Source organism: Zootoca vivipara, chromosome 2 (genome assembly GCF_965207765.1).
Source record: "Zootoca vivipara chromosome 2, rZooViv2.hap1.1, whole genome shotgun sequence".
NCBI classification, from domain to species: domain Eukaryota; kingdom Metazoa; phylum Chordata; class Lepidosauria; order Squamata; family Lacertidae; genus Zootoca; species Zootoca vivipara.
In genome coordinates this window covers 120,663,078-120,690,692 of record NC_142584.1, presented here as the reverse complement: position 1 = coordinate 120,690,692, position 27,615 = coordinate 120,663,078, and the positions used below count along the sequence as shown (strand labels likewise).

General features: G+C 46.0%; 2 protein-coding genes across 5 annotated transcripts in view; both read right to left on the bottom strand.

Moving 5' to 3' along the window:
• Positions 1-27,615, bottom strand: part of LOC118081130 (uncharacterized) — a 58,147-nt gene that overhangs the window by 17,849 nt on the left and 12,683 nt on the right. Inside the window, exon 1 of one of the 2 annotated variants that reach the window (XM_088664040.1) lies at positions 563-914. The exons of the other annotated variant lie outside the window; for it this stretch is intronic. The gene's annotated coding sequence lies outside the window, so the exon portion shown is untranslated. Of the gene's footprint in view, positions 1-562; positions 915-27,615 lie in introns of those variants that run through there. 2 annotated transcript variants of the gene reach the window in all.
• LOC118079116 (uncharacterized) overlaps positions 11,138-27,615 on the bottom strand; it is a 29,216-nt gene continuing 12,738 nt past the window's right edge. The window contains exons 1-3 of one of the 3 annotated variants that reach the window (XM_088663846.1): positions 24,598-24,804; positions 21,250-21,423; positions 11,138-15,003 (exon numbers count right to left, since the gene is read on the bottom strand). In XM_088663846.1, coding sequence (XP_088519972.1) covers positions 13,277-15,003; positions 21,250-21,423; positions 24,598-24,766 — 2,070 coding nt within the window. In that variant the 5' untranslated portion in view covers positions 24,767-24,804 and the 3' untranslated portion in view covers positions 11,138-13,276. Of the gene's footprint in view, positions 15,004-21,249; positions 21,424-23,698; positions 24,004-24,597; positions 24,805-27,615 lie in introns of those variants that run through there. The other 2 variants (XM_088663847.1, XM_088663848.1) reach the window with 2 other exon arrangements.

Here is a 27,615-nt window from a genome sequence, read left to right as displayed (position 1 = left end):
CAGATAATGTGGGATTGTCAGCAGGGAAGTGGGGGTGATGGGGGAGAGTTAGTGGTGCTGGGAAAGGGGGGGGGTCTCTGTCGAGGCTCCTCTCCCTTCCTTTTAACCGTTCCATGGACTCCCTCTCTCCGTTTCCCCAGCCAGAAAGGACCCAGCCAGGCGCCCCACGATCCCATGGATTCCTGCCAGGGGGAAACCGGGAGAATTGGGGGCCTCATCTCAGCCCCCAGTCCTGCTTGAGGATGGGGACACTCGTGGGGACCCCCTTCGCAGGCACCCCATTTCCCTTCCCTCCAAAGCGTCCAAGGGGGTGCAGGGCAGCTGAGCATCTCTCGGCCCCCCAGGAAAGAGAAAGGAGAGTTTGGTGGTGCTGCTGCCAAGGAGATCTTGCCAGGCAAACCCTGCAGGTGTTGGTCCCCTCTTCCCACCTGGATCGCATGGATCCAGGCCCCTGTCGATGGGCACCAGGGAGGGCGCTTTCTTTAGGGGGGGTGTAGGAGGGTCTCTTTGTCCTCCCCTCCCCTCTTACCCCTCCCCCTCTTTTCCCTCTCCCCCTCTTTACCTCTTGGTCCTCTCTGGTCCTCTGCCTCCCTAGCTCCAGATTATTCCGCTTTCCTTATGCGCAGTAGAAACATAACAGGTAGTGTGGGGGGGGGTTCTTCACCGACGCCCCTCCTCTCTTCTGGCCCCCCTTCTGTACTGGAAATTTCCAGCACATTTAGCAGCGACACTTCCGGTTCCTATTGGGATGCCCTTGCCACTAGAGCTACGTCCGCAGAGCAGCCTCTCCCTGTGTTGGGATGGGAAGAGGACGGGACGGCGCTGCCTTTGGCCTCCTGCTCTTGGGGCTCCAAGGGGACATGGCCTCCCTTCCCCACAGAAGAGGGTGAAGATGGCTGCGGGAGATGCATCAAATCTGGGGGTGATCTGGGTTTGGGGGAGAGAAGGAGGACTTAATTGTCAATCTACAAACGGAGGTCTGGAGAAGGGAAGGGCTGCCCCTCCCACTTTGAATCAGGAGGGGGGAGGAGCTGATCCACGGAAGCCAGGGGGGGTCCCTCCCTTGCAAGGTCCTCTGGGGTGGCAAGAGACATGGGGCTGCCTGAGACTGAAGGGGAGCTTCCTTTCCTTTCCTCTCCCCCCTCGCCCTTGTCTCCTTCTGCCTGCCAAGCCCTGAATGGGAGACCCCTCAGCTGCGCCCCCCATAAGGAACCCTCCCCCAGAAAAAGGGGAACGACAACAGTGCAAAGGGGACCCCGTCAGCCCTTGGGAAAATGGGGCTGCTCATAGGAGCGAAATCCTAGGGGCGAGAGAAGTTTGCCCCCTATAAAATATTTGTGGGGTTCGCCCCCCAAAGTGAAAGGGGATCTGTCCTTCAAATGCTGTGTGCGCGAGTGTCGTGTCACGTGACCGACTATGTGGGGTGGGTCTTCCCTGCCCCCTACCCAATACTCTGCTCCTTTCTGCTCCCCTCACAAGGGGTCCCCGTTGTGTCTCTGTGGGACAAGAGAGGAGGAGCCTCTGAGGGAAGGTGGCTCTGAGGGAAACGACTTTTCCCGCCTTTTCCCAACTTCCCGCCTTTCAAAATGGGACCCTCCGCTCAGTTTTAGGCGCCAAGGAGGCCGATTCCTGGCAGACCAGGTTGCAATACTCCCTGGGCTCCCTGCTTGATCGATGGATTTTCTTTTCCTCCGCCCTGAATTATGTTCATATCTCTTGCTTTTTAAGCTTTGGGGGAGGGATTAGCCACAGCAACGCATGGCAGGGCCAGCTAGTTTTTTATATACATTTGTGTACTTTTAAATAATTTTCAATAGAGAATATTTAAAAAGAAGCAAAAGGGTTCCTATTGCACCACCTGCAGTTACATGCAGGGGTTTGGGGGGCTTTGTGAACCCCCAATGCACTTCTCCCCGTGGATTTATAAGGGTGTGGAGTTCATTTCCGTAAGATCTGCAAACTGATCCATAGCTGCCAAGTTATCCCTTTTTTAAAGGGAAATTCCCTTATGCTGAATAGGCTTCCTCGCGAGAAAAGGGAAAACTTGGCAGCTATGATCTGATCTCATTGCTTTGGGAAGCAGGGCGATGCAACCCCATCAGATACATGCTTACTCATAAGTAAGAGCCAGCAGCTCAGGTAGTTCTGCTACCAGGCGCCCAACGGGGGGGGGGGGTGTTCCCAAATGTTGCCCTCTTTGATGTGTCTTCATGGACTCTTTTGCGGGATTCTCCCTGTGTAATGGAAAGGTCACTGGAGGAATGAGGTGGTGTTGGTTGGAGGGAGTTGAGTGTCGCCTTATCACATACATACAACACCACAACAGGTGGGGATAATTAGATATTCTATCTTACAGTGAAGTTTTTTACACACACTTGTGTCACCGCCTCTCACCCCCCCCCCCCCGTTTTGAGATGCTCTGGCACTGCCCACTCTTTGCTGTGCAACCTTCTCTCATCATGCAAGATGTGTAGCTAGGAGCTGAGGCCTTCTTGGTTATGCTACTAAACACCCCTTTTGTTTCTGCTGTCACCAGAGATAACGCTTTATCTCAGGGGCCCCCAAACTAAGGCCCGGGGGCCGGATGCGGCCCAATCGCCTTCTAAATCCAGCCCACCGACAGTCTGGGAATCAGCATGTTTTTACATGAGTAGAATGTGTCCTTTTATTTAATATGCATCTCTGGTTTATTTGTGGGGCCTGCCTGGTCTTTTTATATGAGGAGAACGTGTCCTTTTATTTAAAATGCATCTCTGGGTTATGTGTGGGGCATAGGAATTTGTTCATTTTTTTATTTTATTTTTCAAAATATAGTCCAGCCCCCCACAAGGTCTGAGGGACAGTGGACCGGCCCCCTGCTGAAAAAGTTTGCTGACCCCTGCTTTATCTGAACACTTCACCCTTCTCACAAGCAAGAATGAGGAGGTGTTGAGGTTTGCAATATGACCTTGTGAGTCTTTCTTTTTCTTCATTGTTCCTTTATTGTGCAGTTCTAACAATGGGAGTTATACAGTTGTTCCTATAATGAGGTCCAGCTCCAAGGGTCTTCTGCTGGTTCCCTCACTGCGAGAAGCGAAGTTACAGGGAACCAGGCAGAGGGCCTTCTGGGCAGTAGCGCCTGCCCTGTGCAACACGCTCCCTTCAGATGTCAAGAAGATAAAGAATTACACAACTTTTAAAAGACATCTGAAGGTAGCCCTGTATCGGGAGGTTTTTGATGCTTGACTTTCCCCCATGTTTTTAGACATGCTGTAAGCTACCCACAGTGGCTGGGGAAACACAGACAGATGGGCTGAGTAGTAGTAGTAGTAGTAGTAGTAGTAGTAATAATAATAATAATAATAATAATAGTAATAGTAATACTCTGCTTCCAAAACATCCCCACTCTCCATTCCCAACTCCAAACATTTCCAACTCTCTTTCCCAAACCAGCTTCCTCTCAGCTCACCATCACTCACCACCACCACTCCAGATTCACACCCACCTTCCCTCCACTCTGAAAGTCCATAGATGTTTGTGAACATTCCATTATAACCAATGTAGTTTCCACACTCCTTACATTTAAACCGTTTCTCCTCTTTCGAGTTAATTGATGGTAGCCGAGTAAGATTATCTTCCATGAACATGGTCTTAACAGTGAGTCTGTAAGTGACTGTGGAGGCCAATTCTGGATCCCCACATCTTTCCACAATGAGAACATAGGTTTCCGGGCAGGAGTTGATCACCGTGAGGGTTTGCCGTGTGACTGAGTTAGTCAAAACAATATGAACCTTCCAGAGTCTTCCACTACATTCCAAATACTTCTAGTAGTTTCTTCCCTCAAAGGACTTGACATAAACAACATGACCAATCCAACAAAGTTTATGTTGAAGAAACATTGCTTTGAGACCGGTTATCATTGCTTCTTCCACTGCCATTAGTGTATTTTTTTCCAGAGACAACGTTGATGGAATCTTTCAAGGAGTTGGAGATGGTATTTATAAGTGGCCCATCTTTCACAAATGTCAAGTTGGTAGTACAATAGCTTTGTAAACAAGCATTTTGGTTTCCCTGCGAATGTCCCGGTCCTCAAACACTCTGCACTTCAATCAGGAGAAAGCCGCACTCACAGAGCTCAGGCAATGCTGGATTTCAACATCAGTGTTGGCCCTTGTACTACCCAGGTAAAAAGTGATAAACACTTAATAAGAAGAAATAATTTTTTGATTTATACCCTGCCCTTCCCGGTTTAGAAACCGGGCTCAGGGCGGCTAACAAGAAATATAAAACATTAATTAAAAACGACTTTAAAACAGCATGAAACTTTACAATGTTACACCATTCAGTTGGATTTGTGGCGCTGCAGAGGATTGTTCTGTGCTTGTTGGTGTAGCACCTTGTGAAACCAAAGTAGAGCTTTTACCCTTGTGAGTCTATAGGTTTGTAAGAGTTCCACTACAACTGAATCTCTATCCACTTTCTTGACATTTATATGGTTTTTCCATGTGAGTTTGCTGATGTTTTGTAAGAACTCCACTCTGACAGAAGTACTTTCCACACTCCATATATTTCAACTGTCCCCCCCCGCCCCCGTGTGAGTCTGTTGATGTACATCAAGGTGGGAACTCCGACTGAAACCCTTTCCACACTGCATCCCTTTATATGGTTTCTCTCCTATGGAAGTCTAGCGATGTGAAAAATAGTTTGAACACCCACTGAAGCTCTTTCCACACTCCATGCATTTAATTTTTTTAAAAAATAATTTTTATTTAAAGAACCAACACCAAACACACACATCCTATAGATTGGATGTACATAAACAATGAAAACATAATCAAACCAACCATGTGTACAATTCTATATGTATTAAACTCCACATTCCACAAGGTTAACTTTTAACATTTTAATTACCCCAAATTGTTCAAATCTCCCCAAATAATTCAATATATTTTCAAACCAATCCTCCTCTTTCTCATTGACCTATTTTACGCATCTTCACAGTTAGGTATTCTAAAATTAAAATATTATTCAATTTTTCCCTCCATTTGTTCACCTCTAACTCTTCTGCATTCTTCCAATTACTCGCTATAACCTGTCTAGCTGCAATTACCATCAATTTTACCTATTTACATTCCTCTTTTGTTTTTAACCCAGTGCTACCAAGGCTAATCTGATCTCAGACTAATCTGATCTCATTTTTTGACAGAATTACAAGTCTGGTAGATGAAGCGAACGCTGTGGATGTAGCCTATCTTGATTTCAGCAAGGCCTTTGACATGGTGCCCCATGATATTTTTGTAAAGAAGCTGGTAAAATACGGGCTAGCTAGACAATGCTACCATTCAGCTTCTCTGGAACATCCTAAAATCCCTTTGCCCTACTAACGCTGCTGCGCTCACTGAGATGTCGCAATAATGCGCTCATTAAAAATTGTTTACATTATGACATGCTCATTAAGGAATGTTTATATTTAGGAACATCTGGGTAAGTTATGTATATCCTGGATTCGTCATTAGTGATATGTCAAACTGACCCATCATATATCATATCACTGAGGTCCAGTGCTGAGGGCCTTCTGGCGGTTCCCTCGCTGCAAGAAGCCAAGTTACAGGGAAACAGGCAGAGGGCCTTCTCGGTAGTGGCACCCGCCCTCCCATCAGATGTCAAAAAGAAAAACAACTACCAGACTTTTAGAGGACATCTGAAGGCAGCCCTGTTTAGGGAAGCTTTTAATCTTTAAGAAATTACTGTATTTTAATATTTCTGTTGGAAGCCGCCCAGAGTGGCTGGGGAAACCCAGCCAGATGGGCGGGGTATAAATAAATGAATTATTATTATTATTATTATTATTATTATTATTATTATTATTATTATAGCTGGCTGAACGCCTAGAACTAATGATGAATGCATCCTTGAAAGTGACAGTCTCCATAGGAAGTGGCAGAAAGGGTTTTCTCCAAGAAATGTCTTTTTACCATTTCAGCCGAAGGAGTTTTCAGAAATGTATTGCCTTTCTATTGAAAGCTGTATTGAAAGATATATTGCCAATTGTTCTAAATTATTGATATCCCATGCATTGATGAAGTGTCCTTATGTATTATATTGTCTCCTAATGTTTGCCATAGCTTTAACTATACGGACCTTTGTAGGCAAGGTGATGTCTCTGCTTTTTAAGATGCTGTCTAGGTTTGTCATTGCTTTTCTCCCAAGAAGCAGGCGTCTTTTAATTTCATGACTGCTGTCACCATCTGCAGTGATCAAGGAGCCCAAGAAAGTAAAATCTCTCACTGCCTCAATTTCTTCCCCTTCTATTTGCCAGGAGGTGATGGGACCAGTGGCCATGATCTTGGTTTTTTGATGTCGAGCTTCAGACCATATTTTGCGCTCTCCTCTTTCACCCTCAATAAAAGGTTCTTTAATTCCTCCTCACATTCTGCCATCAAGGTTGTGTCATCTGCATATTTGAGGTTGTTGATATTTCTTCCGGCAATCTTAATTCCGTCTTGGGATTCATCTAGTCCAGCCTTTCGCATGATGAATTCTGCATATAAGTTAAATAAGCAGGCAGACAATATACAACCTTGTCGTACTCCTTTCCCAATTTTGAACCAATCAGTTGTTCCATATCCAGTTCTAACTGTAGCTTCTTGTCCCACATAGAGATTTCTCAGGAGACAGATGAGGTGATCAGGCACTCCCATTTCTTTAAGAACTTGCCATAGTTTGCTGTGGTCGACACAGTCAAAGGCTTTTGCATAGTCAATGAAGCAGAAGTAGACGTTTTTCTGGAACTCTCTAGCTTTCTCCATAATCCAGCGCATGTTTGCTATTTGGTCTCTGGTTCCTCTGCCCTTTCGAAATCCAGCTTGCACTTCTGGGAGTTCTCGGTCCACATACTGCCTAAGCCTGCCTTGTAGAATTTTAAGCATAACCTTGCTAGCGTGTGAAATGAGCGCAATTGTGCGGTAGTTGGAGCATTCTTTGGCACTGCCCTTCTTTGGAATTGGGATGTAGACTGATCTTCTCCAATCCTCTGGCCATTGCTGAGTTTTCCAAACTTGCTGGCATATTGGGTGTAGCACCTTAACAGCATCATCTTTTAAAATTTTAAACAGTTCAGCTGGAATATCATCACTTCCACTGGCCTTGTTATTAGCAGTGCTTTCTAAGGCCCATTTGACTTCACTCTCCAAGATGTCTGGCTCAAGGTCAGCAACCACACTACCTGGGGTGTACGAGACCTCCATATCTTTCTGGTATAATTCCTCTGTGTATTCTTGCCACCTCTTCTTGATGTCTTCTGCTTCTGTTAGGTCCATACCACTTTTGTCCTTGATTATGGTAATCTTTGTACGAAATGTTCCTTTCATGTCTCCAATTTTCTTGGAAATCTGCATTCAGTTTCCTGTATCTTTCCCTATCTCCCTTGCATTTTGCTTGCCTCCTCTCCTCCGCTATTTGTAAGGCCTCGTTGGACAGCCATTTTGCTTTCTTGCATTTCCTTTTCCTTGGGATGGTTTTCGTTGCTGCCTCCTGTATAATGTTACGAGCCTCCATCCTAGAAAACAAGGTTGCCCTTCTGGAAGAGAAGGTGCAGCAGCTTCAGGGGCGTGTATCTACGCTCCAGAGAATTAAGGAGCTGGAGCTTTTCTTGGATGCAGCAGAGCACACTGTCTGCACCAAGGAGGAGACAGGGGATCTCCCTGAGGAGGAGGTCAGTTCCCCAACACAGCAGCCAGATGTATGGAGGAACGTGACTCATAGAAGTAGAAGGCCCAGGGATCGCTCTGAGTGCTTAGAATTACACAACCGTTTTGAAGTGCTCATGGAAGACGAGGAACAGACTCCACCTGAGGATCTCTCCCTCATCACAGTTGATGAGGAATATGAAGACGAGCAGCAAAGTCAGTCCTCCGGGAATATGCAGGTAACCTTGGAAGGGACAGCACATGGAAGAATCCCAACCAAGCCTATGAAGAGGCGTGTAGTGGTGATAGGGGATTCCCTACTGAGGGGTACAGAAGCAGTGATCTGTGGGCCTGACAAGATGTCTCGAGAGGTGTGCTGTCTACCTGGGGCCAAGATCAAAGATGTAACAGAACGGCTGCAAGGAATCATAAAACCCACCGACAAATACCCCTTCCTTTTGGTGCATGTGGGAACCAATGACACTGCAAGCCATAGCTTACAGAAGATCAAAAATGATTATGAGGCTCTGGGCAGGAAGTTGAAGCAATTAGATGCACAAATTGTCATCTCTTCTGTCCTCCCAGTTGAACGACATGGCCCAGGGAGAGAGGGAAAAATAGGGGAAGTGAACAACTGGCTTCGCAAATGGTGCAAACAGGAACGGTTTGGATTCCTAGATCACGGTCTGCAGTTTCTTGAAGATGGACTTCTGGCAAGTGATGGACTGCACCTCACAAAAGTTGGGAGGAATGTTTTTGCCACAAAACTCAAAAACCTCATCAGGAGGGCTTTAAACTGACTTATGTGGGGGAGGGAGACAGTGGTCCTGAAGGTAGGAGTCTATCAAATGCTGAAGATGATCATCCAAATGTCAAGGACCAAATGGAGCAAGCAGCATGCAGACCTAGTGGTGGGACGAAAATATCCTTAAATAAGAGACATGGGGGAATGATCAACGGTCTTCAATGTCTGTATACTAATGCACAGAGCATGGGAAATAAACAAGATGAACTTGAGCTCTTGGTACAGCAAACTAAATATGACATAATAGGCATCACTGAAACCTGGTGGGATGAGTCTCATGACTGGAATGTAGTAATAGAGGGATACAATCTATTTAAGAGAAATAGACCAAACAGGAAAGGAGGAGGAGTAGCTTTATATGTTAGGGATATGTATACCTGTGAAGAGATCCAGGATTTAAAACTTCAAAGCCAAATTGAGAGTATCTGGGTCAAAATTAAGGGAGAGAAAAACAACAGTGATCTCATTGTGGGAGTTTACTATAGATCCCCAAGCCAAACTGAGGACACAGATGATGCCTTCCTGGAACAGATGGCCAAGCATTCCAAAGGAAGTGAGATAGTAGTAATGGGGGATTTCAACTATCCTGATATTTGTTGGATGTCAAACTCAGCCAAGAGCATAAGGTCGAACAGATTCCTCACTGGCCTTGCAGACAACTTCATTGTCCAGAAAGTGGGAGAAGCAACAAGAGGACCAGCCATTTTAGATCTGGTCCTAACCAATAGTGATGACTTGGTTAGTGGGGTAGAAGTGGCAGGATCATTAGGTGGGAGTGACCATGCTCTTCTGGAGTTTATTATCCAGCGGAAAGGAGCAACCAAGCATACTAAGGTCCAAATTCTAGACTTTAAGAAAGCCGACTTCAGAAAACTTAGGGAAACGCTGGGTGAAATCCCATGGACAGTAATACTAAAAGCGAAGGGAGTTCATGATGGTTGGGAGTTTGTTAAAAGGGAGATATTAAAAGCACAACTTCAGGCAATACCAATGAGACGGAAACATGGAAGGTGCCTAAAGAAGCCAGGCTGGCTATCTAAAGAACTTTTGACTGAGTTAAGATTTAAAAGGGATATGTACAAAAAATGGAAAAGGGGGGAAATCTCCAGAGAGGAATTCAAACATATAGCCAGCACGTGTAGAGACAAAGTCAGAAAAGCTAAAGCACAGAATGAACTCAGGCTCGCTAGAGAGGTTAAAAGCAACAAAAAGGGCTTTTATGGGTATGTCCGTAGCAAAAGGAAAAACAAGGAAACAGTGGGGTCACTCAGAGGAGAAGATGGTGAAATGCAAACAGGGGACAGAGAAAGGGCAGAACTCCTCAATGCCTTCTTTGCCTCAGTCTTCTCCAAGAAAGAAAACAACGCCCAACCTGAAGAATATGGAGCAGATGATTCAGCCCGGGAAACACAGCCCAGAATAAGTAAGGAGGTAGTACAAGAATACTTGGCTAGTTTAGATGTATTCAAGTCTCCAGGGCCAGATGAACTACATCCAAGAGTATTAAAAGAACTGGCAGAGGTGATTTCAGAACCACTGGCAATAATCTTTGAAAATTCCTGGAGAACAGGCGAAGTTCCAGCAGACTGGAGGAGGGCAAATGTTGTCCCTATTTTCAAAAAGGGGAAAAGAGAGGACCCAAACAATTACCGCCCAGTCAGCCTGACATCAATACCAGGAAAGATTCTAGAGCAGATCATTAAGCAAACAGTCTGTGAGCACCTAGAAAGAAACTCTGTGATCACTAAAAGTCAGCATGGGTTCCTGAAAAATAAGTCATGTCAGACTAATCTGATCTCATTTTTTGACAGAATTACAAGCCTGGTAGATGAAGGGAACGCTGTGGATGTAGCCTATCTTGATTTCAGCAAGGCCTTTGACAAGGTGCCCCATGATATTCTTGTAAAGAAGCTGGTAAAATGTGGGCTAGACAATGCTACCATTCAGTGGATTTGTAACTGGCTTACTGACCGAACCCAAAGGGTGCTCATCAATGGCTCCTCCTCATCCTGGAGAGTAGTGACTAGTGGGGTGCCACAGGGTTCTGTCTTGGGCCCAGTCTTGTTCAACATCTTTATCAATGACTTGGATGATGGGCTTGAGGGCATCCTGAGCAAGTTTGCAGATGACACCAAATTGGGAGGGGTGGCTAACACCCCAGAGGACAGGATCACACTTCAGAATGACCTTAACAGATTAGACAACTGGGCCAAAGCAAACAAGATGAATTTTAACAAGGAGAAATGTAAAGTACTACACTTGGGCAAAAAAAATGAAAGGCACAAATACAGGATGGGAGACACCTGGCTTGAGAGCAGTACATGTGAAAAGGATCTAGGAGTCTTGGTAGACCACAAACTTGACATGAGTCAGCAGTGTGATGCAGCAGCTAAAAAAGCCAATGCAATTCTGGGCTGCATCAATAGGAGTATAGCATCTAGATCAAGGGAAGTAATAGTACCACTGTATTCTGCTCTGGTCAGACCTCACCTGGAGTACTGTGTCCAGTTCTGGGCACCACAGTTCAAGAAGGATACTGATAAGCTGGAACGTGTCCAGAAGAGGGCAACCAAAATGGTCAAAGGCCTGGAAACGATGCCTTATGAGGAACGGCTTAGGGAGCTGGGTATGTTTAGCCTGGAGAAGAGAAGGTTAAGGGGTGATATGATAACCATGTTCAAATATATAAAAGGATGTCATATAGCACCGGTAGTTGGTGCATAAACTTGGATTACTGTGATGTTAAAAGGTCTGCCTTGGATTCGTATCGAGATCATTCTGTCATTTTTGAGATTGCATCCCATTACAGCTTTTGCCACTCTTTTGTTGATTATGAGGGCCACTCCATTTTAACTACGGGATTCTTGCCCACAGTAGTAGATATGATAGTCATCCGAACTGAAATCGCCCACTCCCTTCCATTTTAGTTCACTGATGCCCAGGATGTCAATATTTATTCTTGCCATCTCATTTTTGACCACATCCAGCTTACCATTATTCATGGTTCTTACATTCCAGGTTCCTATGCAATATTTTTCTTTACAGCATCGGACTTTCCTTTCGCTTCCAGGCATATCCGCAACTGAGCGACCTTTCGGCTTTGGCCCAGCCGCTTCATCAGCTCTGAATCTACTTGTACTTGTCCTCCGCTCTTCCCCAGTAGCATGTTGGACGCCTTCCGACCTGAGGGGCTCATCTTCCAGCGTCATATCTTTTATATGCCTGTTGTCTTTGTCCATGGAGTTTTCTTGGCAGGGATACTGGAGTGGCTTGCCAATTCCTTCTCCAGGTGGATCACGTTTGGTCAAAACATAACTTTTCCAAGTTATTTAAGCCCCTTCGCCACGACAAGGCAGTGATCCATGAAAGCTATGGTTTTCCCAGTAGTGATGTATGGAAGTGAGAGCTGGACCATAAAGAAGGCTGATCGCCGAAGAATTGATGCTTTTGAATTATGGTGCTGGAGGAGACTCTTGAGAGTCCCATGGACTGCAAGAAGATCAAACCTATCCATTCTGAAGGAAATCAGCCCTGAGTGCTCACTGGAAGGACAGATTGTGAAGCTGAGGCTCCAATACTTTGGCCACATCATGAGAAGAGAAGACTCCCTGGAAAAGACCCTGATGTTGGGAAAGATGGAGGGCACAAGGAGAAGGGGACGACAGAGGACGAGATGGTTGGACAGTGTTCTCGAAGCTACGAACATGAGTTTGACCAAACTGCGGGAGGCGGTGCAAGACAGGAGTGCCTGGCGTGCTATGGTCCATGGGGTCACGAAGAGTCGGACACGACTAAACGACTAAACAACAACAACAATGTTTGCCAATGCTTGTCTGTGAACTGTTAGAAGTGAAAGTATCTAGCCTCATCATGATAGTTTTTTTTGCTGGCTGCAGGCTCACACAGAAGGAAGGGGGGCTAGATTCGTTAGCTACTGAATGCTGCATGACCTAATCTAGGATAGAGGTCTTTCCTTATATGGCAGATGGCTAGAATCTGGGATGGGGTGAATCTTTGGCAACTCACTCAAGGACTGTAGCCCCCGGATCATTCCATATTAAGTTTATCTGATGTAATCTTGGATGTTCCATTTTTGGTATTACAATGACTTCATCCAGAATGAGCTAATGCTGTTCAACTATGGACATAGGAAAGAGTCTAAGCATTCTGATTGGGAGTTCTTTGTTCTATACCAAGCAATCTGATTGGCTGTGATATGATGTAAGACCTGGTTCAAATGTATAAAAGCCTGGACAGAATCTCTATTTGGTACCAGTTAGCTGGGAAACCAGTTTGTTTATTGCAAACTTGTGATAAATAACTTTTTTTACTTTCTTATCCTCTACTTCTCTCTGAGTCTATTTCCTTCGCAGCTGCCTGGCGTTTTGGACCCGAACTGAGGTATAACACTCCCATACCCGAATGGACTTCGTAAATGTTTATATTTTGTCTACTTCCTTTTTCCTTTTCCTCCTATCGAATAATCTTATTTTCCCTCCTACTACTTCAAAGTTCTCCAGCTCTATATTCCCCAAACCTTCCCCCTGTTCTCCCTCCAACCAACTCACAAGATGTCTCAGTTGGTTAGCCTCATAATATAAAGCCAGGTTGGGAATCCCCCATCCTCCAATCCATGCATTTAAATGGTTTTCCCCCTGTGAATTTGTTGATGTTTTCAAAGAGCTCCATTATGAGGAAAGTTTTTCCACACTCCATGCATTTAAATGGTTTCTCTCCTGTGTGAATCCATTGATGTTTTCTAAGTGTTCCACTGTCACTGAAGCTCTTGCCGCACTCTATACATTTATATGGTTTCTCCCGTGTGAGTCTGTTGATGTTTTCTAAGGTTTCCACTCTGACTGAAGCTCTTTCCACACTCCATGCATTTAAAAGGTTTCTCCCCAGTGTGAATCCGTTGATGTTTTCTAAGTGCTCCACTCTCACTGAAGCTCTTTTCGCACTCCATACATTTATATGGTTTCTCCCCAGTGTGAATCCGTTGATGTTTTCTAAGTGCTCCACTATTACTGAAGCTCTTTTCGCACTCCATACATTTATATGGTTTCTCCCCTGTGTGAATCCGTTGATGTTTTCTAAGTGTTCCACTGTCACTGAAGCTCTTGCCGCACTCTATACATTTATATGGTTTCTCCCCTGTGTGAGTCCGTTTATGTGTCCTAAAGGCTGAACTCTGACTGAAGCTCTTTCCACACTCCATACATTCAAATGGTTTCACTCCTGTGTGAATCCGTTGATGAATTCTAAGTGTTCCACTTCTACTGAAGCTCATTTCGCACTCCATACATTTATATGGTTTCTCCCCTGTGTGAATCCGTTGATGTTTTCTAAGATCTCCATTATCACTGAAGCTCTTGCCGCACTCTATACATTTATATGGTTTCTCCCCTGTGTGAGTCCGTTTATGTCTTCTAAGATCTCCACTTTGACTGAAGCTCTTTCCACACTCCATACATTTAAATGGTTTCTCCCCTGTGTGAATCCGTTGATGTATTCTAAGTGTTCCACTCTCACGGAAGCTCTTTCCGCACTCCATACATTTGAATGGCTTCTTTCCTGTGTGAGTCCGTTGATGTGTCCTAAGGTTTGAACTCTGACTGAAGCACATTCCACACTCCATGCATTTAAAGGGTTTTTCAGCTGTGTGAGTTCGTTCATGTAAACGAAGGTGTGAACTCACACTGAAGCACTTCCCACACTCAATGCATTTAAATGGTCTTTCCCCTCTGTGAGATTGTTCATGTTTACGAAGGTGTGAACTCACACAGAAGCTCTTTCCACACTCCATGCATTCAAATGGTTTCTCTCCTGTGTGAGTGCGTTGATGAATTCTAAGTTTTCCAATCTCAGTGAAACTCTTTCCACACTCCATGCATTTATGTGGTTTCTCCCCTGTGTGAGTTCGTTGATGTATATGTAAGTGTGCTGACTGTCTGAAGCTCTTTCCACACTCCATACATTTAAACGGTTTCTCTCCTGTGTGGGTCCTTTGATGTATATCAAGCTCTGTACACCGTCTGAAGCTTTTTCCACACTCCATACATTTATATGGTTTCTCCCCTGTGTGAGTCCGTTGATGAATTCTAAGTGTTCCATTTCTACTGAAGCTCTTTTTGCACTCCATACATTTATATGGTCTCTCCCCTGTGTGAACCCGTTGATTAATTCTAAGCGCTCCACTGTCACTTAAGCTCTTTTTGCACTCTATACATTTAAATGGTTTCTCCCCAGTGTGAATGTGTTGATGTTTTTTAAGTCCTGCATTCTGACTGAAGGTCTTTCCACACTCTATACATTTAAATGGTTTCTCCCCAGTGTGAATCCGTTGATGGTTTCTAAGGTCACTAGTCTGACTGAAGCTCTTTCCACACTCCATGCATTTAAATTGTTTCTCTCCCGTGTGAGTCCATTGATGGTTTCTAAGTGTTCTGCTACCAGTGAAGTTTTTTCCACACTCCATACCCTGAAATGTCTTATCCACTGCGTGCTTTGGAGCACGTGGAAAATAAAGTCCTGTTTGGGTTTCAAGGAAGAGAACAAAGGAATATGAAACACAGAAAGTTCAATTAGCTTATTCTCCTTTTTAAACATCTCATACATTCTCCCATGTCCAACCCCCTGCAATTAAGAAATGTCCATGAACATGCCTTCTACTTGTCTGGTTCATAGTTTCTAATGACATATTTCATCCTCTCCATACTAATTCTCCACCCCAGGCCGTATTTTTGCTCATTCAACCTCTATATGTTTATTAACCACCTGCACAGTTCGTTGGGCCTCAGGAGGTTCATACTGACCATTTTGGGAGATCCAGGCCTGAGTCTTTTTTAGGGACTGTGATATGGGCCTGTCAGAGAAGGAGTGACAAGGCTTGGTGCTTGCGGTCAGCTGAAGGAGTGCTCAGGTAGGAAAATGTTCTTGGATCTAATCACAAAAGAATCGCCAGGCTGCCCAGGTAATGCAATTAGTGACCATTAACAGGTATCCTTGCAGACAGGCTTTCTGCTGTATACCGCCTCCTGTGATGTATTCCTGCTGTAGTCAGTCTCCTTCTGTATAATATTTTGGGGGTGGTCTTGTTAGGATTCATTCCCCGTCTGCAGTCATAGGGTTATTGTGTATCATATGGCTGTATGTGTTTTCATTCCCACAGAGTGGAAGTGACGTAGACAGGATGTTTACATGGGACTGTTGTTCCTTAGTTCTTTCTCTTTACTGGCTGTGATGCCAGAGAGAGGGGGCCATGATGTAGAGCTCCCAGTTTATTTATATGTAAATAAAGCAGTTTAGCCTTATTTACTGACTTGTGTGTTGTTCATCACGTTTGTGAGAGCAATCGCATATTTGGCCTGTGGGACCAGTCTGACAACTGGCCCCCGGGACAGCCGAATTATTGACAGTGGTAGCAGAGTTCTGGCTGAAGATCATCGAACTTCTGTCGTGATGGATTCCAGGCGCAGTTTTTTTTTCCTCCTGTTGCTGATTACTGGACCAACAGCCTGAGTTCCAGCGTTCCTGAGTATGGAGGACTGAGCTAAGCTATGCCAATTTCCTACTGCAAAGATTCAGCTGAAGAGACGCTGTGAGTACCAGACTGATTTATGTGCCAGCTGCCGAGATGGCAGTGCACAGAGAGGCAGCAAGATTTACGACTCCTTAATTGTTCCTGCTGCAAATAATCTCTAAGAGAGATGCACAGGAATTGATCCTTTCCCCCAAAATTTGCAAGGAGGGAAATGGAAGAAGACACCCTTTCCCTGAGTTTTTGACTGCTTAATTGTTCCTGCTGCAAATAATCTCTAAGAGAGATGCACAGGAATTGATCCTTTCCCCCAAAATTTGCAAGGAGGGAAATGGAAGAAGACACCCTTTCCCTGAGTTTTTGAAATGGGGGAGCTGGGTGCAACTTGCCGCTGTTTTCCAAGGGAGAGAACAGCAATTTGAAGTGGCAAGATTTGCCAGAGAGCAGCCTGTCCTGATGCCTGCGCAGCGAAAGCCGGTTTTCATGCTGGCAAGACTGTTGCTGTTTGATTAACAAGCTAAATCGGGGGAGGGAGCGGATTCTGCCCCAACGCTGCGTAAAGTAGCAGGCTTGACCTTCTAAGAAGACCGGATTCTTCTGATCCATTCCCTTATTGTCTGGGAGTGAGGGGGAGCAAGAAAAAGGCTGCAAAAGCAGTTTGGTTGCTGAGCCATGAGATGCCAACAGCCACACAGTATGTGTTCTGCAGGAAATTTCATCTGCAACACACAGACATTCCAAGATGGTGCCAAGCTTTCTAGGATGCCGAGAGGAGTTCGGAGGGCTGCGATTTGATCTCTCCGACACCCCACGTGATGTGGGAGGCACTGTTTTCCTGTTCTGAAGAAAACTTTCCAGAACGGAAGAAGACTGTGACGTCATCTCAATGACCACTGCAACCAGCAGGTGGCACTGCTCTGGAAGAAGCAGTTGGAACTTTTGTCCTGTGATGTTTGGTCTGAGTCCAGAGGCAAAGACTTTTGGACATTAGCTGCAATCGTGTCAAGAAGACCAAAAGCAGCAGAGAAGCAGAAGCTTCACAAAGGGGACTTTTTGCTAGAAGCAATCTCCTTTTGCTGAGTGCATTGCACCAGAGAGACCATGGGACTGAAAAGCATTTGTTGTTTAACATGTTTTTCTCATTCCAGGTCCAAGCGCAGCGTGCTGAATGGGTTTCCAGGTTACGCAGCGTGATTGTTCTGTTCTCAGAACACAAGCTATCCAAAGGAACTAAAGCTCAGCCTGAAGTGCAAAAGTAGCTTGTTCTTTACCATGTTGTGTTATTATGTACACATGGGGATGGTGGAAAGGTTACAGTAACATGTAATGTATTGTCTGTTAACCATATTTTTCCATGCAGGTTGTAAGCATGAAGACTTCCCAGATGCTGATATGTCTGTCACCAAAATGGTCAAAGTACCAGTGTTCAGAACGTCGCAAGATGGGAGTGATGTTGGTGTTGTCAGTGACGAAGTGTACCCGGAAAAAGTCTAGTACCAGTGGCAGGGTCTGACATGTAGGTTCCAAAGTCACACACACACAGAGCACAATGCTCAGTAAACACAGTTTGCAAGATTTTCCCTGGATAGGGACAGTGACAGACCCGGAAAAAGCCAGTTTGCCAATGTTTGCATCTGACATGTGGGTTGGGAAAGTCACAAAACAGGGAGCATAACTTCTTCCTGTGGTATTGAGGCATGTACAAAGTACTAAAGCCTCATACCGATTTGTTTATTGAGTGCAGTGCAGCGTGGGAGGGAATTCTAGATGTTTTCCTAGACAACCCCATTGCTGCAGACTTACATAGTAAGTTTTTCGCTGTTATAAACAGCAGATGTGCTCAAAAGAGTTTCCACTGCCATAGTGCAAGAGTTTGCTAGCACAGTTGCTAAAAGATGGCGCTGTTTGTAGGCGGCTTGACACACAAGGGTATGTGTATGCTGAAGAGTTTGCTAACACAGATGTTTGGATTAAACTGTTGTAAGTAGCTCACCACAGGTCTCAAAACCCAGAGTCCAGAGAAGGGTACAGAGTTTGTCCTCAAGAGACAGTGAACCATGCCCAAAGGCTGTATGGGTAAAGACCATTTTTTCCTTGGAGAAGGAAGTTGGACCATGTCCAAATTGGCGTGTGTACCAACAAAGCCAACTGTGCAATTTCCTGATAGTCAAAGAGCTATGACGCCATGACTTATCAGAAGTGCAATATGGTATGGCCAATGCCAAATCCAGTTGCAGGTAGTTCCAAAGGTGAACTGCAGCACAGGGTATAAATCGGGGGAGTTTGTTAGGATTCATTCCCCGTCTGCAGTCATAGGGTTATTGTGTATCATATGACTATGTGTTTTCATTCCCACAGAGTGGAAGTGACGTAGACAGGATGTTTACATGGGACTGTTGTTCCTTTGTTCTTTCTCTTTACTGGCTGTGATGCCAGAGAGAGGGAGCCATGATGTAGAGCTCCCAGTTTGTTTATATGTAAATAAAGCAGTTTAGCCTTATTTACTGACTTGTGTGTTGTTCATCACGTTTGTGAGAGCAATCGCATATTTGGCCTGTGGGACCAGTCTGACAACTGGCCCCCGGGACGGCCGAATTATTGACAGGTCTTGGGTTACAGGGTGCACAATTTCAAAAGACTATATGAGGGCTTACACACTTCCCTCCTAGCCTCTGTTATTTTCTCCTACTGATAGGGAACCCACTTAAGGACTATATGGGCTCTTATTAACTTATTATTTATTTATTTATTTATACTCTGCCCATCTGGCTGGGTTTCCCCAGCCACTCTGGGCGGCTTACAACAGAATATTAACATACAATATACAAATGACATGAGAAGACTGAGTTTATATATTTGTATCACCTATTAGTCCTATGATCCTTGTTTTTAAAAGCAATAAAAAGTTATTCCAAAATGAAAAGAAAATGGCATCACACGGAGGCCGCATCTGCAGTCAATCCTGAAATTAGGATCAGGTCACTTCCGGTCTACTGCGCAAGCTGAGCGGTGAGGAAACCTTGAGCTCTGAGGTTCCTGGCAGCGTGGGAGGGGGGGACCCGCGAGAACGACGCGGACCCAAAGAGGACCCCCAGATCGAGTTTTCTGGGGTTGTGAGAGCTCAGCAGTGCCCCAAAACCTCTACTGCGCGGTAAGCTCTTTTGGAGCCCCAAGAGCCAGGGGAGTGGAAGTCGCGGGAGCCATTTTGAGCACACCGCTACCTCCACAGAGCGAAGCTCTGAGCCGACGGTCTGCAAGCGGCAGATTTTTCCTTCAAAAAGAAGATTTGAACGAATTGGACACCGTGAGTAAAAGAAAGATGTAAAAATCGGAACTACGGATTAAATCTAATCCACGGGAGTAGATTTAAAAGGGAAGTCGATCTCTCCCGCTGAGTGCTTCAAGACGCAGTTACCTTGTCCGAAGCCGTGAACTGACAGGAAGCTTCAAATCGCCTAAAAATTGAGTCTAAAGGCTTTCCCTAAGGCAGGGTAAAAGGGAAAGCTGAACTGTAAATAGATCCCTGCAAAATACTGTTTTTGACAAGGGGAAGCCCCCCCTGGAAGTTGGAGTCGGGTCAAAGGAAGGATCAGCTAGCCGCCATTATGATGTCACAATAGAAAGGAATTTGCTTGTCTGCTGGAGGCTGAGAGCAATTAATACTGAAAAGAGGCTATAACTCAGGTTAAAAAATTACTTAAAGGCTGCTCAGTGTTGAATTTAAGATTTTAAAATATGAAGAAGATAAAAAATAATGGAAGTTGGAACCAGTTTGGACGCGACTGTGTATTTTAAAGCTTGGAAAGGTGAAACAGCACCATTTCCTGCTCTGTTGTGCCCATGGAATTTTAGAAGACCAGCATGATGAAGGAAAAGGCATTGGATTTTGAAGACTTTGAAGATACTGAAATTTTACTTTAGGATTTAATTTTGGGGGGAAATTTAGAACTTAAAGATGAGATGTGCAAGCCTAATGGAAAAGCACCAACCCTAAAGGAGAAGATATCTGAATCAATAGACTTGAACCTCAAATTATCAGACTTGAACTTTGAAAAATCCAAGGAAGAAGAAGAGGAAGGGATCACTGTTTCGCCAGTGGGAGGGGGGAACAGGATCTGTGCTTGATCCAAAAGTCTCTTAAAGAAGAACCAGCATGGAATGCTGCCTGTCCAGTGGGGGGGGGCAGGATGCATGTTGGGGACAGAATGTGTTGAGTATAAAAAAGGGAAGAGGAGTTAATTGGGGAAGTAAAAATGGAAAGAATGGGAGTATAGTTAAAGAATTGGGAAAGCAACAGGTGAGGAAGAGGGTAGAGCAAGGGTTGGATTGGGTCAGAGTAGGAGTGGGGTGAAGGAGGGTAATTTAAGATTTCTCAGGACGGATAAAGATGGTCTGAATCTGGAATGTTCTAAGGAGCTGGCGGAAATTTCTGGAGACACTGATTCCAAGGGAGGGGGGAATGAATTAGTTTTAAATGTTTGATTATAAATAGAACAAATAGAAATTGTTTGTATGGATATTTTTGGGTATGAAATATTGGCTTTGGAGAGAAATTAAAGTTAAGAGAATAAGTTTGTTAGAATTTTATTAGAATTAGGTTTTGAGTATAAGTGATAAGGATTTATGCAATGTTAAATGTTTAGGAAATAAGGTATGATGTATGAGTTAAGAGATATGGAGATATTGTTGGAGATATAAGAAAACTGCATGAATTAGCAATAAAATTGAGCTCAAGGAGGGAGATGCGAGGAAGTCTACAATGTTAAGAAATAAGATTTTAAATGATATTATGTTTTTATCTCTTTTTTCCTTTTTAATTATTTTTCTATGTTGTTCTTTTTTGTGCTTATGTTGTTTAAAAATGAATAAAAATTATATGAAAAAAAGAAAAAAGAAATTAGGATCAGGTAATTTAAAGAATCGTGGCTTCTAGTGCTGCGCGATGGATCGGTAAGTTGTCTAACATTGGTAGGGCATTCAGATCACAGTACTGGATTTAGACAATTTGTGCTGCCAATACATCGCGGTGGCTGGGGAGTTGTGCTGTATTCCTAGCTCAAATTGCCTGCAAATGACAAAGGCGAAGGCAGGCAGGCAGTTGGAGGAGCCCGAAAAGGTGCTCCCCTTCTCCATCTCCATCCGCCTGCCTGCCTCCCCCCACCCCCAAACTGAGCAAGCCCCAATACCTCTCTGTCTCCATCCCTCCATGTCCCCATCTCCACTCCCCTGGGACTCACCAGATCTCTCGGAGGTCCCTGGGAGGGAACGCTTGGAGGTTGTGAGAAGGGATGCAGGAGACAACCTCACCAGGTCAACCGTCCACCTTCCACCTTCCATCCTTGCTAGGTTTGCAGGATCAGTCTCTTTCATCCTTCCTAAGGAGTCAAGGAGCCTAAACAAGCTGGAGGGTCCTGGGAGAGAGGAAGAAGCAAAGGGAGCCTCAGAGGCCCTGCAGGGATTCTCCTGCCCTAGATATTCCCTTGCCCCTGGAGAAGCACAAACGGGGCAGCCTCATTCCAACAGAAGCCCCACATCTCCAGTGATTCCAATTTCCTCTGTATGCTCCTCACCCCACTTTGTAAGGCTGGCATGGTCTACCTGAGAGTAGATCCCATTGAACTCAGTGGGGATAATTGACAGAACTTGGTGCAAAACCCAGTCACCATCCTGTCCCCAAGCCTGAAAACTGCAACCCCAGAGCATGGGCAGGAAATAGCAGAGTAGCTATTACGTGTAGGTGCCCCCATGCTAGGTGCTTTGACGCTCTTTGAGCTCTCTCATGGCAAGCCAGGCAGATGTTGTGGCCATATTTGCCTCTGTCAGGGGTTGCATGGGGACCAAATCTGTACATGGAAGCAGAGGAGCTGGTGATGCCACATTTTTAAATAACCTTGAGACTAATACACCCCTCCTTCTTCGATATTCCCTGTGCTTATACACCTTCTTCACAAATCTCCTGTCTCAAAATGTGGCCCCCACCCTGGCATGGAAGTCGTCAAAGTATAGATCTTCCGCATGTCCTAAATCTGTTGTGTTCTTAAGAACACCGGGCATGTAGACCCTTTAAAAGCTCCAGAGGTGAGCTTGTAAAATTTGTGAATTTGCTGAAATGGCAAAATTAACGACAACATTTAGAGGCTGTTCTAACCAAAAAAATCTACAAAGAGTGGAACTGTGTAAAGGAATATATGGAAAGAATTGGGATTAGAGTTCAAAGCGCAGAAGAATATAAGATGATGTTATAACATATATGGAATAAGAAATACAAACGTTAGTTAACACAACGAGAAATAACATGTAGAGAAGATCGCAGATCGCAGATGGGTGAAGGAAAGTTAACGGGTCGAGGGGAGGGGGGTAAAGGGCAACATCTGGAAATCTGTTAAAGATATAAATGTGATTTAAGAGGTCAAGAACAAGGAGTTAAAAGAAGGATACTAACATTAAGAAATGAAAAAACAAGAGATTTCAGAATAATTTGGTACAAAGGAAAATATGCAAGTCATGTTCTTGCTTCTATTCTGGTTAATTTTGGATGTAAGTCTTCTGTTGAAAAGATTGTATATAAATATAAAAATCATGTGTGGACAAGGCAAAATAATAATAATGAAAGACTAGCAAAACAAGGAAAGACTCAGCCGCTGGAAGGGGGGAAAGTTACCACAGAGAAAGGATGCTATCATTTTCCTCTGATGTAAGTTGACTTTTGCAAGTTTGTGATCTATGCTCAAATGTATTTTGGAATCCAGAAAATTTGCAATTAACCTCAGCTGATTAAAACCCACCCAAAGGAAAAACAAAACAAAACATAAGAACTCCAGAGAGGAGCTGTAGGCTCCTCTTGTGGCAAGATTCCCAAAGGCTTAGGGTAGCTTGATAGAACTAGCTTATTTTGAGACAGCACCAATTTCCATTTCTTGTTAATCAAACCCCACAGACTCTCTGCTATATTTTTCCCCAAAAGCTTTTACAAGTACATATCAGGCTGGTAAGAATTTTATGACAGTCAGTCAAAAATGATCTTATGAGTGCCATGTCCTCTGTTAGTAGTACAAGACACCCAATGACTGATAATCCCTCCAGAATGTTGGGAGACGGAGTCTTTTATCCTTGCTTTAGCATTTCATGAGTATAGATCTGAAATTTGCTTTCACATTAGTTCCTCTGCTTTTTTAGCCTGAGTAGGGGAGAGACATGTTTTGTTGCATCTGGGACAGAGGAAGTGGTTGGGTTTTTGCTCCTGCAGATGCAGAAGGACATTTTCCCTCTGCTCCTCCCATGTGCAAATGTTCCCATCTGGCTGCAGCCTCTGTTCACAAATGTGACTTATCCCTCCATCTGAAGGGGGTTTATTTGCATGCACAGTTTTCCTTGACCCAAAGCCCCTTCCCCAAAAAGGAAGGCAGCATTTAGATCCCAAGGAAGAACAGAGCTGCAGACCGCCTGCGAACTTGCCCCCTCCCTGGCTTGGCAGAGAGGACAAGGGAGGACCCTCTGCTCCCTGACTTGGGGGTCTTCCCCCCCCAATGCATGATCTGAACAGGGACCCCCATGCACCCTCTCTGCACCTCTGGGACCCCCTTCTCCCCATGGCACCCTCAGGGGGAAGAGAGAGATGGGAGACTTGTTTGGCAGGGGGTTGGACTGGATGGCCCTTGTGGTCTCTTCCATGATTCTATGGCTCACCGGATTCCAGGAGGGGAGAAGAAAGCAGCCTCCTCTCCGCTTTGCAGGCAGAGATGTGGGAGGGAGGGAATTCAGCAATGGAGGACCTTGCCCCCCCTTCACTTCCTGTCCTCTCTAGGAATCCAGCTCTGCTCCTTTTAACCCTTGCAAAGTCCAGGGCACCGAGACCGCCCCTCCTTCTCCCTTCCTGCTTCTGCGCCTGCGCTCAAGGGGCTGCCCCCCTTCCCTCCCTCTTTCTCAGTCTGTGCCAAGGACTCTGCCCCAAGGAGCCCACATCTAAGCAGACAAACCACAAGGGAGAGGAGGGTGTCCATGGGGGGTGTTACCTTGGCTCTTCCCCCTCCCCCAAAATTGTACCTCCAAGCTCCTGGATCCCAAGGAAAGGCTGAGATGGAGAAGAGGCGAAAGTGGAGGGAGGTGCCTTGGGCTCAGAAATGGCTTCATCAAAACACCCTCTTTAAAACAAAAAACAAAACATAAACTCCAGCTCAGCGAGTGGGGGGGGGAGGACGTGGGGGAGGGGCTTCCCAGCCAGGAGATCCCTCCCCTCCGGAAAATAATCTCTCTCCCCCCCCCCCCGGGGTCAAGTGGATTTTTCTGCTTCTGCATCCGCTTCTCATCCCAGGAAAAGAGACAGATGAGGAAGTGTCCAAGGCAAGGAATGAAACGCACAGGCGATGGGGGCTCAAGGGGGAGCAGATGTGGAAGCCCCCCCCCAACAGGAAAGGAGAAGCTCAGGATTGCGGAGAGAGGGAGGGGGGCGCATGTTGCTCAGTGGGGCGGCCCCTCCCTCTGGGACTCTTCCCAGTTCAAAGGAAGAGGGACACGTGCCATTCTTTCCCTGTGTTTCCTGTCTCTCTTTCTCCCCCCCCCTCTATTCTCCCTCTCTCCCTTTTTACCTCTTGGTCCTCTCTGGTCCTCCGCCTCCTGGCTCCAGATTATTCCGCTTTCCTTATGCGCAATAGAAAGGGGGTTTTTTTTGGGGGGGGGGTCTCCACTGACGCCTCTCCCCCGGTCAACGAAACTTCCCTTCTGGCCCCCCTTCCGGACTGGAAACTTCCGGCACATTTAGCAGCGACACTTCCGGTTCCTATTGGGATGCCCTTGCCCGTAGAGCTACGTCCGCAGAGCAGCCTCTCCCTGTGTTGGGATGGGAAGAGGACAAGACGGCGCTGCCTTTGGCCTCCTGCTCTTGGGGCTCAGTGGGGACATGACCTCCCTTCCCCACAGAAGAGGGTGGAGATGGCTGCGGGAGGTGCATCAAATCTGGGGGTGATCTGGGTTTGGGGGGAGAGAAGGAGGACTTGTCAATCTACAAACGGAGGTCTGGAGAATTTTCAAGCTGCCCCTCCCCCTTTGGATCAGGAGAGGGGGGGAGGGGCTGATCCAGGGAAGCCAAGGGGGGCGGGGTCCCTCCCTTGCAAGGTCCTCTGGGGGTGGGAAGAGAGATGGGGCTGCCTGAGACAGAAGGGGTGCTTCCTTTCCTCTCCCCCCTCGCCCTTCTCTCCCGCCGGAGACGAGCAGAGAGAGGGGTCTCCTTCTGCCTGCCAAGCCCTCAATGGGAGACCCCTCAGCTGCGCCCCCCCATAAGGAACCCTCCCCCAGAAAAAGGGGAACGACAACAGAGCCTACCTCGCAGGGGTGTTGCAAAGGGGACCCCGTCAGCCCTTGGGGAAATGGGGCTGCTCATAGGAGCCAAATCCTAGGTGCCGAAGCCTCTGTCCCCGTCCCCCCCTATAAAATATTTGTGGGGTTCGCCCCCCAAAGTGAAAGGGGATCTGTCCTTCAAATGCTGTGTGTGCGCGAGTGTCGTGTCACGTGACCGACTATGTGGGGTGGGTCTTACCTGCCCCCTACCCAGTACTCTGCTCCTTTCTGCTCCCCTCACAAGGGGGTCCCCGTTGTGTCTCTGTGGGACAAGAGAGGAGGAGCCCAGTGACTGAGAGAAACGACTTTTCCTGCCTTTTTCCAACTTCCCGCCGCCTTTCCAAATTTGACCCTCCGCTCAGTTTTAGGCGCCAAGGAGGCCGATTCCTGGCAGACCAGGTTGCAATACTCCCTGGACTCCCTGCTTGATCGATTGATTTTCTTTTCATCCGCCCTGATTTATGTTCATATCTCTGGCTTTTTAAGCTTTGGGGGAGGGATTAGCCACAGCAACGCATGGCAGGGCCAGCTAGTTTTTTATATATATTTATGTACTTTTAAATAATCTTCAATAGAGAATATTTAAAAAGAAGCAAAAGGGTTCCTATTGCATCACCTGCAGTTACATGCAGGGGGTTGGGGGGCTTTGTGAACCCTTGTATGTGTGAATGCACTTCTCCCCGTGCATTTATAAAGGTGTGGAGTTCATTTCCGTAAGATCTGCAAACTGATCTCATTGCTTTGGGAAGCACGGCGATGCAACCCCATCCGATACATGCTTACTCATAAGTAAGAGCCAGCAGTTCAGGCAGTTCTGCTACCAGGAGGCTAAAGGACCCAGAGGGATTTGCAGGGGTGGTGGTGTTCCAAATGTTGCCCTCTTTGATGTGTTTCCATGGATTCTACCTGTGTAATGGAAAGGTCGCCCTCTCATGGTCACTGGAGGAATGAGGTGGTGTTGGTTGGAGGGAGTTGAGTGTCGCCTTATCACGTACATCCAACACCACAACAGGCCTGGGGAAGGATTATTCCATCTGGTCCCAGGCCTGGTTATGGGACAAAGATAGCTGGGTGCCTAACTGTCATGCATGTTTGTGCATGGCAGGGGGTTCAACTAGATGGCCCTTGGGGTCCCTTTGAACTCTATGATAGCTTTAGTCACCTTGGTGGATGACTTACGCTGGGAACTGGACAGGGGGAGGGTGTCCCTGTTTGTTCTGCTGGACTTTTGGTGGCTTTCGCGACCATCAGCCATGGTCTCCTTCTGGGCTGCATTGCAGGGATGGAAATGGGGGCCCTGTGTTATAGTGGCTCCATTCCTTCCTGGAGGGGCGAACCCAGGAGGTGGCTCTGGGTGACTCATGTTCCATATGTTGGCCTTTGTCCGCCGTGGTCTGTCAGAGGTCTGTTCTGTGTCTCCCATGCTATTCAACATTTACATGAAAATAGTGGGAAAGCTTGTGCAGTTTTGGGTTTTGGTGGAACTCGTACGTTGGGTTTCCTATGCTTTTAGTAGTTCTTATTTGCCTTACGTCCTAATGACTTTTGGGATTATGGAAAAGCCCAACCTTCTCCAAATCCCAGAAGAAGCAGGAGCCGTGGGGTTGCCAAATGGGGTATATGTGTGAAAATGGGGCCACCAAGAGCCTTCATTGGAAGTAGACTTCAAAAAAGGTCTTCCATTATTCAGCTGCATTATGAGGGAGGCATTTGCCCTATTTGTGTGTTTGTGTCACAGAAAGAGAGGTAGGGGTTAACTCTGTCCTCACACATGCACCCCTCCCTACCAAAAACACTGCCCTGTGCCCCTTTTGTGTCCAAAGGACTCTTCCTGTTGGATGTAACGTTAGGTATGTCTCAAGTCCAATTGCAAAGGTGGAGGGAGGCTTTCCACCCTCACTAGAGCTTTAAGTTGTCCCATAGCACTCTATGGTTTCCCCCTGTGTCTGTTATTTGTGGGAATAATTAGATATTCTATCTTACAGTGAAGTTTTTTACACACACTTGTGTCACTGCCTCTCACCCCCGTTATTTTGAGATGCTCTGGCACTGCCCACTCTTTGCTGTGCAACCTTCTCTCATCATGCAAGATGTGTAGCTAGGAGCTGAGGCCTTCCTGATTATGCTACTAAACACCCCTTTTGTTTCTGCTGTCACCAGAGATAACACTTTATCTCAGGGGCCCCCAAACTAAGGCCCGGGGCCCGGATGCGGCCCAATCGCCTTCTAAATCCGGCCCACGGACAGTCCGGGAATCAGCATGTTTTTAC